This window comes from Diorhabda carinulata, chromosome 7 (assembly GCF_026250575.1).
Source record: "Diorhabda carinulata isolate Delta chromosome 7, icDioCari1.1, whole genome shotgun sequence".
Lineage (NCBI taxonomy): Eukaryota > Metazoa > Arthropoda > Insecta > Coleoptera > Chrysomelidae > Diorhabda > Diorhabda carinulata.
Window position 1 is genome coordinate 13,177,313 of NC_079466.1, and position 13,376 is coordinate 13,190,688.

A 13,376-nucleotide genomic window follows, 5' to 3' on the forward strand; every position below is an offset into this window, starting at 1 on the left:
AAATTGAAGGGATTTTGAAGAAAGAAAATTATAAAAATATTGCATGAAAATGTGGTACGTTTTGGATAAAGGACGACTGAAGTCCTGATCAAAATTAAAGGGATTTTGAAGAAAGAAAGTTATAAAAATATTGCTTGAAAATGTGGTACGTTTTGGACAAAGGACGACTGGAGTCCAAATCAAAATTGAAGGGATTTTGAAGAAAGAAAGTTATAAAAATATTGCATGAAAATGTGGTACGTTTTGGACAAAGGACGGCTGGAGTCCTAATCAAAATTGAAGGGATTTTGAAGAAAGAAAGTTATAAAAATATTGCATGAAAATATGGTACGTTTTGGACAAAGGACGGCTGGAGTCCTAATCAAAATTGAAGGGATTTTGAAGAAAGAAAGTTATAAAAATATTGCATGAAAATGTGGTACGTTTTGGACAAAGGGCGGCCGGAGTCCTAATCAAAATTGAAGGGATTTTGAAGAAAGAAAATTATAAAAATATTGCATGAAAATGTGGTACGTTTTGGACAAAGGACGACTGAAGTCCTAATCAAAATTGAAGGGATTTTGAAGAAAGAAAGTTATAAAAACATTGCTTGAAAATGTGGTACGTTTTGGACAAAGGACGGCTGGAGTCCTAATCAAAATTGAAGGGATTTTGAAAAAAGAAAATTATAAAAATATTGCATGAAAATGTGGTACGTTTTGGCTAGCTCTTGATGGGCAGAAAATTCATATTTCAGTATGACAACGACTCCAAGCATTCCTCAGAGCTGTGCAAAGAGTATTTGAAAGAAAAGGAAATGAAGAATATACTGAATGTTAGTATTTGGCTGTATCAGTACCTCGAACTCAATTCGATTAAGTTGTTGAGGGACAAATTGAACAGGAAAGTAAAAAAAAACAACTTCACATCGATGAATCAATCGGTATTGTTATTTTTTATACATTTTACGTGTTTTAAAATAAACTTCAATTGAAATATTTGTTTGGATAAAAGAACATATCAATGAATAACAGTTTTTATTTACTTGTAACTATGTATCGGTTGTTAAACATTTATATAAAAATGTTATTGTCAAAAATTGGTCATATAGGAGAGAAAACAGTCATTTTACTTGATGAAACTTCTTGTGTTTTGATGATGTTATCGATTTTTTGTCACAATAATCTTATCGAATGACACACTTCATGAAAAATAATTTTCTATTTAAATCTGTCATTGGCTTTAACAACAATTCAATCAATGTATTAGTGATTGATGATATGCACTAAATATTTCGTTTTCTATTCCTAAAAAAGTGATTTTATCATAAAAAAAGAAAAATACTGCAAAAATAACAATTTAATTTACCTTTTTAGGACTTTTCGGGCAACTATCATGTCCACAGGGCTTCTTTCTCTTACAATCCTTAGTACGATACTTATCACACGCGGTTTTTCTCTTACAAGGATTATATTTTTCCAAACTTTCAGGTTCTGGTTCTTTTTCTCCTTTTTTTGGCTCGGGTCTATAACAACCACTTTGGCATCCTCGTTTTTTACACCAAATAATCGCGCTGGAGAGTAATAAATTTTTGTATTGGGCACTTGACGGTTCTATTTTTTGAAAAAATTTCGGTTGGTTATTTATAATCGGGGCTTTAGCTTGGAATATTTTTAGTATAGTATAAATTGTATCTTCGAATTTGTTTAACGATCTAAAGGTAGAGTTTGAAGTAACGGCCATTTTAAACTTTAAATTTCGTGTAAATTATAAAAAAATCTGTCATTGAATACGTCAAATTGAATAAACTACAACTAAGTGGACTAGATATCAAGATAATTGATTGTCTTGATGTATATCATATTTAAATTACAGTATTTTGTAAATTAAGTACTTTTATTACTAATTAACATATTTTTGATTGATTTAATTCATATTTAGAAATATTTTTGATAAGAAATACTTTCAATTTCACTTTTTTTATCCATATTATATTTTTATAGCGCAGTTAGTCATGTATAATTAAACTTAAAGTATGTCAAAACACGAGTGAAATGTCAGAAATTTTTCGTTAAAATTTTCAAGTTCTTATTCACAAAATTATAATGACGAAGCAATTGAATCAAACCCGTAATATTTTTAAGCATTTCACTTCAAATATTCCGAAAAAAACTGTTAATAACATTCCTCAAAATTTCGGGGAAAGAAATACTGATTGGACTACGCAAATCATCAACAGATTACAAAATTTAATACCGAATACGAAAGTTCAGTTACAAAGGATGTTCCTCGACGAGCCTCTATGGAAATACGAGGGAGAAATGATACAGAAATTAATGAAAAACAAAAATGACGACGATTGTATCCCGAGACCAAATTGCCGAGCACCTTCCCCTCCAGGTAGAGATTGTAGAATACCTAAGGAAGATCCTTGTAAAAAATTGAGAAAATGCGAGGAATATTCCACACCATGTGGGAAACCAAGACCACCTAAAGTCATTCCGTGTAAAAAGAAAAAATGAAGTTATTTAACAAAATAATTCACTCAAAATTTCATTACGAAAATAAATTTTTAATAGAAAATTAAAATGTTCAATCATTTACCTACTTTCTAAGATAAATTTCAAGTATTTAGCAATACAAAAATATTTAGTACGAGAGTTATACGAGGACTATCTAAAGATTTTATATATCTCAACGTCAACATGACTTTACCTGACCTCACACACCCGTTTCAGGTATAACTTTGAATTCGCCGTCTTCGTTCGAGATTACATATCTTACTAACCCTTCATAATTCGATGTTATATGTTTAAAACAACGACTCAATTGCCCAAATGGATCAACGTCTTACTGATCTGTACCAAAACCAGTTAGCCAAGGTCGAAAATTCCACAGTTGGTGGTCCAACTCACTATTCGTGTCTCCTGCACAATTAATATAGTCTAGAACGTGGGTTTCTGATTTTACTTACTGTTGGTATCTTCTGTACAATTAATATAGATTCTTAAAAATGGGTTTGTGTTCTCATTCACGATTGGAGTTTCCCTTACAAATATATATTTTAGGGTTCCGGTATGACTCATTATCGATATCTCCTGCACAAATAATATAGTCTAGAACGTGGATTTCTGATTTTACTTACCGTTGGTATCTCCTGTACAATTAATATAGATTCTTAAAAATGGGTTTGTGTTCTCATTCACAATTGGAGTTTCCCTTACAAATAATATATATTTTAGGGTTCCGGTATGACTCATTATCGATATCTCCTGCACAATTAATATAGTCTAGAACGTGGGCTTCTGATTTTACTTACCGTTGGTATCTCTTGTACAATTAATATAGATTCTTAAAAATGGGTTTGTGTTCTCATTCACAATTGGAGTTTCCCTTACAAATAATATATATTTTAGGGTTTCCGCTCTGACTCATTATCGATATCTCCTGCACAATTAATATAGTCTAGAACGTGGGTTTCTGATTTTACTTACCGTTGGTATCTCTTGTACAATTAATATAGATTCTTAAAAATGGGTTTGTGTTCTCATTCACAATTGGAGTTTCCCTTACAAATAATATATATTTTAGGGTTCCGGTATGACTCATTATCGATATCTCCTGCACAATTAATATAGTCTAAAACGTGATTTCTGATTTTACTTACTGTTGGTATCTCCTGTACAATTGATATAAATTCTTAAAAATGGGTTTGTGTTCTCATTCACCATTGGAGTTTCCCTTACAAATAATATATATTTTAGGGTTCCGGTATGACTCATTATCGATATCTCCTGCACAATTAATATAGTCTAAAACGTGATTTCTGATTTTACTTACTGTTGGTATCTCCTGTACAATTGATATAAATTCTTAAAAATGGGTTTGTGTTCTCATTCACCATTGGAGTTTCCCTTACAAATAATATATATTTTAGGGTTCCGGTATGACTCATTATCGATATCTCCTGCACAATTAATATAGTCTAAAACGTGATTTCTGATTTTACTTACTGTTGGTATCTCCTGTACAATTGATATAAATTCTTAAAAATGGGTTTGTGTTCTCATTCACCATTGGAGTTTCCCTTACAAATATATATTTTAGGGTTTCCGTTCTGACTCATTATCGATATCTCCTGCACAATTAATATAGTCTAAAACGTGATTTCTGATTTTACTTACTGTTGTTATCTTCTGTACAATTGATATAGATTTTTAAAAATGGGTTTGTGTTCTCATTCACAATTGGAGTTTCCCTTACAAATAATATATATTTTAGGGTTCCGGTATGACTCATTATCGATATCTCCTGCACAATTAATATAGTCTAAAACGTGATTTCTGATTTTACTTACTGTTGGTATCTCCTGTACAATTGATATAAATTCTTAAAAATGGGTTTGTGTTCTCATTCACAATTGGAGTTTCCCTTACAAATAATATATATTTTAGGGTTCCGGTATGACTCATTATCGATATCTCCTGCACAATTAATATAGTCTAAAACGTGATTTCTGATTTTACTTACTGTTGGTATCTCCTGTACAATTGATATAAATTCTTAAAAATGGGTTTGTGTTCTCATTCACCATTGGAGTTTCCCTTACAAATATATATTTTAGGGTTTCCGTTCTGACTCATTATCGATATCTCCTGCACAATTAATATAGTCTAAAACGTGATTTCTGATTTTACTTACTGTTGGTATCTCCTGTACAATTGATATAAATTCTTAAAAATGGGTTTGTGTTCTCATTCACCATTGGAGTTTCCCTTACAAATAATATATATTTTAGGGTTCCGGTATGACTCATTATCGATATCTCCTGCACAATTAATATAGTCTAAAACGTGATTTCTGATTTTACTTACTGTTGGTATCTCCTGTACAATTGATATAAATTCTTAAAAATGGGTTTGTGTTCTCATTCACCATTGGAGTTTCCCTTACAAATATATATTTTAGGGTTTCCGTTCTGACTCATTATCGATATCTCCTGCACAATTAATATAGTCTAAAACGTGATTTCTGATTTTACTTACTGTTGGTATCTCCTGTACAATTGATATAAATTCTTAAAAATGGGTTTGTGTTCTCATTCACCATTGGAGTTTCCCTTACAAATAATATATATTTTAGGGTTCCGGTATGACTCATTATCGATATCTCCTGCACAATTAATATAGTCTAAAACGTGATTTCTGATTTTACTTACTGTTGGTATCTCCTGTACAATTGATATAAATTCTTAAAAATGGGTTTGTGTTCTCATTCACCATTGGAGTTTCCCTTACAAATATATATTTTAGGGTTTCCGTTCTGACTCATTATCGATATCTCCTGCACAATTAATATAGTCTAAAACGTGATTTCTGATTTTACTTACTGTTGTTATCTTCTGTACAATTGATATAGATTTTTAAAAATGGGTTTGTGTTCTCATTCACGATTGGAGTTTCCCTTACAAATATATATTTTAGGGTTTCCTCTCTGACTCACAGTATTTTTCGTACAATGAAGATTATAAAAAGTAGATTTCTGTTCTGATAAAATAATAAATATAAATTTTGACTGAATCTTTTGATAAATGATAAAAGCGACATTAGAAAATTATTTTTTCTGCTTACAACGTTGCACGTTCCAAACTAAATAGTTTGATTATTCCCACTAGCAATACTAGTACTAGCCTAGCACTATATAGAAAAAGAAGTACCGTGAGCATGTTATGGTTGAACTGTCGCGCATTCACTTTGATATATATCCATACCGGCAAGACAGAAAAGACACTCTTCTTTACACGGTACAGCGATGCTGGAATCTCTTCGAATATAAAGATTATAATAATAATAATGACGATAATAGTGATGATAATTAATAATTGAAGACCTCCGCATCGGATAAAAGCCAGATGTCAAATAATACGTGTTTAACCAATAGAAATCGCTCGTCAATTTAATTAATTATATATTCATATTCTTCTTTCACTCAAATCAATCGTTTTTTGTCCCTTAATCAATATCTTAGAGCAATAATGTCTCTAACGTGTCAATTACTACGACATTCGCGTTTCTTGTCTAAATCAGCTCATTTGTTAACAAGTTTAGTAATGAGTGAGTCGATTCAAGTAATAATAATTAATAGATTATTAATAATTGTATGGAATAACAAAGATTAATTAATCTATCGAAGTAAATGGATTTAAATTGAGATCTAAAAACATTTTACATCAAATCTCGTGTACTCCATCATCTATTCCGAACGTTAAATATCACGCTTGGACGATTCTATATCACCGATGGATATCAATCATTTTTTTTATTATCATTATTAAGATTTAGATGTTATCGGTAAGAAGTGCATTTAAACGACGTGGTTGGAATGGAGCGAAAAGGAAAGCATCTAGTTGATGGTTATATAAATAATCTGAAATTTATTGTATATATGCAAAACGAATGTATCGAGAATTACAGATAATTGATAATATATCTAAAATATTTAAAGACTCCAAGTACTTAATTCACTTTCTTTCTAATTAATATATTTTTGACTCCCTTCTTGAATCTCTTGTCCAATTAATATAGACACTGGATACTAAAATGTGAGTTTCTGTTCTTACTTACTATTTGAATCTCTTGTTCAACTGATATAGATACTTAAATGTGGGTTTCTGTTCTCACTTACTATTTAAATCTTTGCTTAATTAATATAGATAGTGAAATGTGGGCTTCTGTTCTCACTTAGTATTTGAATCTCTTGTTTAATTAATATAGACACTGAAATCTGGGTTTCTGTTCTCACTCACGATTTGAATCTTTGTTTAATTAATATAGATAGTGAAATGTGGGCTTCTGTTCTCACTAACTATTTGAATCTCTTGTTTAATTAATATAGATAGTGAAATGTGTGTTTCTGTTCTCACTTACTATTTGAATCTCTTGTTTAATTAATATAGATACTGAAATGTGTGTTTCTGTTCTCACTAACTATTTGAATCTCTTGTTTAATTAATATAGATACTGAAATGTGTGTTTCTGTTCTCACTTACTATTTGAATCTCTTGTTTAATTAATATAGATACTGAAATGTGTGTTTCTGTTCTCACTTACTATTTGAATCTCTTGTTTAATTAATATAGATACTGAAATGTGTGTTTCTGTTCTCACTAACTATTTGAATCTCTTGTTTAATTAATATAGATACTGAAATGTGTGTTTCTGTTCTCACTTACTATTTGAATCTCTTGTTTAATTAATATAGATACTCAAAGGTGGGTTTCTGTTCTCACTCACTATTTAAATCTTTGCTTAAATAATATAGATAGTGAAATGTGGGCTTCTGTTCTCACTTAGTATTTGAATCTCTTGTTTAATTAATATAGACACTGAAATCTGGGTTTCTGTTCTCACTCACGATTTGAATCTTTGTTTAATTAATATAGATAGTGAAATGTGGGCTTCTGTTCTCACTAACTATTTGAATCTCTTGTTTAATTAATATAGATAGTGAAATGTGTGTTTCTGTTCTCACTTACTATTTGAATCTCTTGTTTAATTAATATAGATACTGAAATGTGTGTTTCTGTTCTCACTAACTATTTGAATCTCTTGTTTAATTAATATAGATACTGAAATGTGTGTTTCTGTTCTCACTTACTATTTGAATCTCTTGTTTAATTAATATAGATACTGAAATGTGTGTTTCTGTTCTCACTAACTATTTGAATCTCTTGTTTAATTAATATAGATACTAAAATGTGAGTTTCTGTTCTTACTTACTATTTGAATCTCTTGTTCAACTGATATAGATACTTAAATGTGGGTTTCTGTTCTCACTTACTATTTAAATCTTTGCTTAATTAATATAGATAGTGAAATGTGGGCTTCTGTTCTCACTTAGTATTTGAATCTCTTGTTTAATTAATATAGACACTGAAATCTGGGTTTCTGTTCTCACTCACGATTTGAATCTTTGTTTAATTAATATAGATAGTGAAATGTGGGCTTCTGTTCTCACTAACTATTTGAATCTCTTGTTTAATTAATATAGATACTGAAATGTGTGTTTCTGTTCTCACTAACTATTTGAATCTCTTGTTTAATTAATATAGATACTGAAATGTGTGTTTCTGTTCTCACTTACTATTTGAATCTCTTGTTTAATTAATATAGATACTCAAAGGTGGGTTTCTGTTCTCACTCACTATTTAAATCTTTGCTTAATTAATATAGATAGTGAAATGTGGGCTTCTGTTCTCACTTAGTATTTGAATCTCTTGTTTAATTAATATAGACACTGAAATCTGGGTTTCTGTTCTCACTCACGATTTGAATCTTTGTTTAATTAATATAGATAGTGAAATGTGGGTTTCTGTTCTCACTAACTATTTGAATCTCTTGTTTAATTAATATAGATACTGAAATGTGTGTTTCTGTTCTCACTTACAATTTGAATCTCTTGTTTAATTAATATAAATAATGAAATGTGGGTTTTTGTTCTCACTCATCATTTCAATCTCTTGTTTAATTCATATGGATATTAAAACATGGGTTTCTGTTAAGAATATTTATGAAAATTTGAAAAAAAAATACCAATAGTGGGTTAGAACAGATATCCAATTGTGCTTTTTCATGAAAGTTGAATAAGAGAGACAAATAGTGGGCTAGAAGAGATACCCAATTATTAATATTCATGAAAGTTGAAGAGATACCAATAGTGGGTTAGAATAGATACTCATTTATGGATATCCTTACTAATTGGAGGATCCCGATAGTGAGAAATTCTCGATTCTGGGTAAACAGAGCAGCTGTTTATATTTTTAAAAAAATATTTTGAAAGAATCCACGAGAGCAACTACATAAATATATATATTGATCTTCCGGTATATTCAGGCGTGAAAACAAAGTTCGCATGTAAATTATATGATTAAGAAGCATATGATTGATACCATGTAACAGTTGCGAAGTCTTGAGCAACGAAAAAATTCAGAAAATTACAGACGTAGAAGTAGCACTTTGTAAAATAACACACTAAACCATTTCCCACGTCGGTTTTACATTATTTCTATTTTAGAGTAAAAATATACAACAAAAATTATTTGTAATACAAATAACAAAATATACAGCGGTACTCTCATCGAACGGTAGCCGTGAATTACTCAGCTATAACATTAAAAGCTTCACGGTGGATGAATCGACTTTAATTAAAAATCTCACGTTGCAATAATGCGCGATTCGTCGGTATCTTTACTTTAATATACGTTTGAAATTGTTGTTATGGTAAAAAACAAATCTCCAATGGTCGTTTACCAAGTGTTTGTGGCAAAAAATCAAACAATCTAATATTATTATCATCTCTTGTGATCTAGATACTTTCACTGCTCTCCAAATACTACATTTAAACGTATATAATTAATTAATATTATTATAAACTAGATTTCTAATAAATAAACGACTCATTTACTAATTACAATGATTTTTGTTGTAATTTCGGTTGCAGGTGTACAAGAAAATAATAAAAAATGTAAAATATTTATGCTAATTAGTTTTCTATTGATAATAACAAGCACGAAACATATACGAGGGGTAATGAACAAGTTTTAGATTGTGTGTTTCGATGTGGCATATCAATAAACTTCTATTTTGAGCTTTGAATGTATTTGTCGACTTGTCGCGTAAAAATATAATAATAATACATAGTTGTTTTTTTTTCATTTTTTCAAGTTTTTTTGTGGTATAATTTGAATAAATAATCCGCAATTTGCATATAATATACTAATTTATTGTTAGTAGATTTCGCTATGAGATTTCTGTTAGGATATAGATTATTAAAAACTATTCAATTATTTTTGAATATTTTATTCAGAAAAATAGATGATCTGACAACACTGTTGACACCATATTTGCATTAGATGTACTACAAAATACTTAATACGAGGGGGGTTCAAAATTTTGGAAAAACAATTGAAGAAACCGAGAAAAGGTTATTTAAAAGTAGGTCTTGGGTTTTAATAGTAGTTGTATAAGCTTAAGAATAGATATCAGAAGACATCAATCATGATAATCACTCATGATAATCGACCTCAATGGGCTTTCGTGGGTTAATAATTGAGAAGATCTGACATAACTAGACGCCAATTGACCTCAGATGACATGAATCGACATCAATAGATATCAGAAGACATCAATCAACACGAAATGACAATTGATTGATTTAAAACTTTGAGAAAACAGTTAAAGAAACCGAGAAAAGATGACGTAAAGGAAAAACAATGAAATATTAACTATAGATATGTAATTCTATTATATTAGAAAGGTTTATACACAGAAAAAACTCCGGAAAAACAAAATTTTCTCTAAATAATCATCTTTCTATTTGAATTAACTACTTTGATCACCTTTCTAGAGAAGGAATTAGAATGTTTAACAGTTTACTTGCATCGGGTCTTAAACTATAGATTTATCTCCCTACAACTTAATTAAATTAAGATGATCTAAAATCCAGTTCCCTGAATATCATTTTGATAGATTTATTTTTATGAAAAAACGTGAAAAATATCATGTACTCTACCGATAATATAAAATTGTTATGAACTCGTCCATGATATGGACCGTGAAGCAGGTCCTGTCCTATTATAATAGAATTCTAAAATAATCCGGTTCGTTTGATTTTTATTTCCTTCCATGTTCATACTAATTTTGTTTCATAAAACTCTAAATATAGTTCCCAATCTTATTTTCGTTGTTTTCTCCCTGATAACGCCGTTCGAATTTCATCATGTGTTGATGCCTTTCAACTGGATGTGTAATAGCGGCAATAATACATTTTCATAATCAAAAATAGGTTGACATTTAAAGTTTTGTTTCTCAATTATAAATTCAGTTCTTGGTGACCACGATCGATCATATTTTTTATTTCCACCCTGTAGTCCCATCGAGAATCCTACCATAATAATATCCCCAACGTATTGTCACTTAATCTCTTATAAATTTCAATCATTCCATAGTTTTCTTTCAGATGTACAGATTGAACGACTGAAAGAGACTGAAATATATTTTCGTTATGTAATAAAATTGCTTTAGAGGTTTTCATCGAGCTGTCAATGAAGAAACGTCACTGGCTGGTAATAGAGAGCATGCTAATTGCTTTAAACATACTTTTTTCGTTGTTATAATAACAATTCATCTTCTTTGGTCTGTCATTTTGACATCTGTAGGAATATTCCATTGCTATACCCATTATTTCATTTTCTTTTTATCGATTGTCCGTTTTCTAGCTCGAGATGCCTTTCCTCTTGGATTTCCAGTTGTTTCTCTTCTTCTTCTTCTTATAAATTGAGTAGTTCTTCGAAGTATCCCTCCACCATTATACAATTTCTTCATCTTGTTTCAATACAACACCAATTTTATCTTTCATTCGTATCCTGGTTTTGATTTCCTTCACTGTCTTCTTTAATCTTGTTGTTAAAATCTTCTACAGCTCCTTTTATCGCTGCGATTGCCATGTCTTCGACGTTTCTTCTTTGAATTTCATAATTTTAGTATTCTTCAATCGTTTTCTCTTCATTTTCGTTTCTTTAGTCTGTTTTTTTTCTAGGTAATTGCAGTTCACTTGAGTACGTTGAATGATTACTGTTTGCAGGTAAGTTCACTACCCACCATATGTTTCATTGAACGCTTCTGAATGTTAATATCCCCGGATTTTATTTTTATTACTGTTTAACATGGAATCATCGCTTATCTTTTCGTATTAATCTTCATAAAATACCATTGCGAGTAAATATCTCAATCAAATTTGTGTATTTCTTGCTGTACACGGTCAGGTATGTTTATTACGTTTTGGAGTTATTTCTGGTTTGTATAAAAGTCCTTTTATTTTATTTTATTATGAAACGTTGGAGATTTTAAAGAATGTGATGGAATCCTGTAAATAAGAGATGTAGTGATGGATATATAACTTGGAAAACTCAAAAACAATGATGAGAATTTGTAGAAAAAAATCATAGGAGACTGATTTTAAAAAATTGGAAAATATCAAATAATCTAAGACATTAAGAAAAAAATTTGGAAGAAATTAAAAATTCATTTGAAGTTTACGAAAAACCTAAAAAATTCAGAAAAACTATGGAAAACTCAAAAAATTCGGAAAATTCGGGGGAGTTTGAGACTTTGGAAAGCAGAAAACTGGAAAAGTTAAGAATCGCAAAAGATAAGCATGTGAAAATCGAAAAAACTTTTGGAAAAATTTCGAGAATTCGAGACATTCAGAGAAATAAATTTGAAAAAACTGAACGACCCTCATAATTAAGTGGAATTGTTGTATAAATTTAAATGTGGGACATGAAAATATCGATAAATCTTTTGGAAACCCGAAATAAATCAGAAAACTTGAAAAAAATCTACAAAAGCTTTGAAAAACTTGAGAAAATTCATCAATAGCCAAAGATTTGAGAAATTCGATTGATTCTAATACTTAAAAAGCCTCATATTCAAAAATATATCTGGGAAACTTTAGAAAATAATCGGAAAAATTGATGGAAACTTCTAAAAAATGAAAAAATTTAAAAAAATTCAGTAGAAATACGAAAACTCCCATGTGAAGCTTTCAAAAAACCTAAAACAATTCAGTACAACTATGAAAAATTAAGAAATTCGAAGAATTCGGGAGAATTTGGAAAACAGAATACTGTGAAATTTAAGAATTGTAAAAGTTAAGCATGTGAAAATCGAAAAAACTTTTGGAAAAATTTCGAGAATTCGTGACATTCGGAGAAAAAAATTTGAAAAAACTGAACGACCCTCATAATTAAGTGGAATTTTTGTAAAAATTCAAATGTGGGGCATAAAAATATCGATAAATCTTTTGAAAACCCGAAACAAATCAGAAAACTTGAAAAAAATCTATAAAAGCTTTGGAAAACTTGAGAAAATTCATCAATAGCCAAAGATTTGAGAAATTCGATTGATTCTAATGAAAAATGAAAAAATTTAAAAAAATTCAGTAGAAATACGAAAACTCCCATGTGAAGCTTTCAAAAAACCTAAAACAATTCAGTACAACTATGAAAAATTAAGAAATTCGAAGAATTCGGGAGAATTTGGAAAACAGAATACTGTGAAATTTAAGAATTGTAAAAGTTAAGCATGTGAAAATCGAAAAAACTTTTGAAAAACCCGAATAAATTCCAGAAGTTTCGAAAATTCAAAACATTCAGAGAGGAAGATTTGTAAAAACTGAACGACCCTCATAATTAAGTGGAATTTTTACAAAAATTTAAATGTGAGGCTTGAAAATAGCAATAAATTCATAACTTGAAACAAACAGAAAATTCCATTAATAGTCAAAGACATGAAAAATTCGATTGATTCGAAGACTTAAAAAGCTTCATATTAAAAAAA

At 29.8% G+C, this 13,376-nt stretch overlaps 1 protein-coding gene across 1 annotated transcript; it reads right to left on the reverse strand.

Annotated features, from left to right (window-relative positions):
* Nucleotides 1-999: 999 nt before the first annotated feature.
* LOC130896231 (uncharacterized) lies at nt 1,000-1,772 on the reverse strand. Its single transcript, XM_057804177.1, has 2 exons — nt 1,348-1,772; nt 1,000-1,286 (listed from the first exon to the last, which is right to left on the reverse strand). The coding sequence occupies exons 1-2, from the start codon at nt 1,720-1,722 to the stop codon at nt 1,281-1,283; spliced, it is 381 nt and encodes a 126-aa protein (XP_057660160.1). The 5' UTR covers nt 1,723-1,772; the 3' UTR covers nt 1,000-1,280.
* Between the last annotated feature and the right edge of the window lie 11,604 nt (nt 1,773-13,376).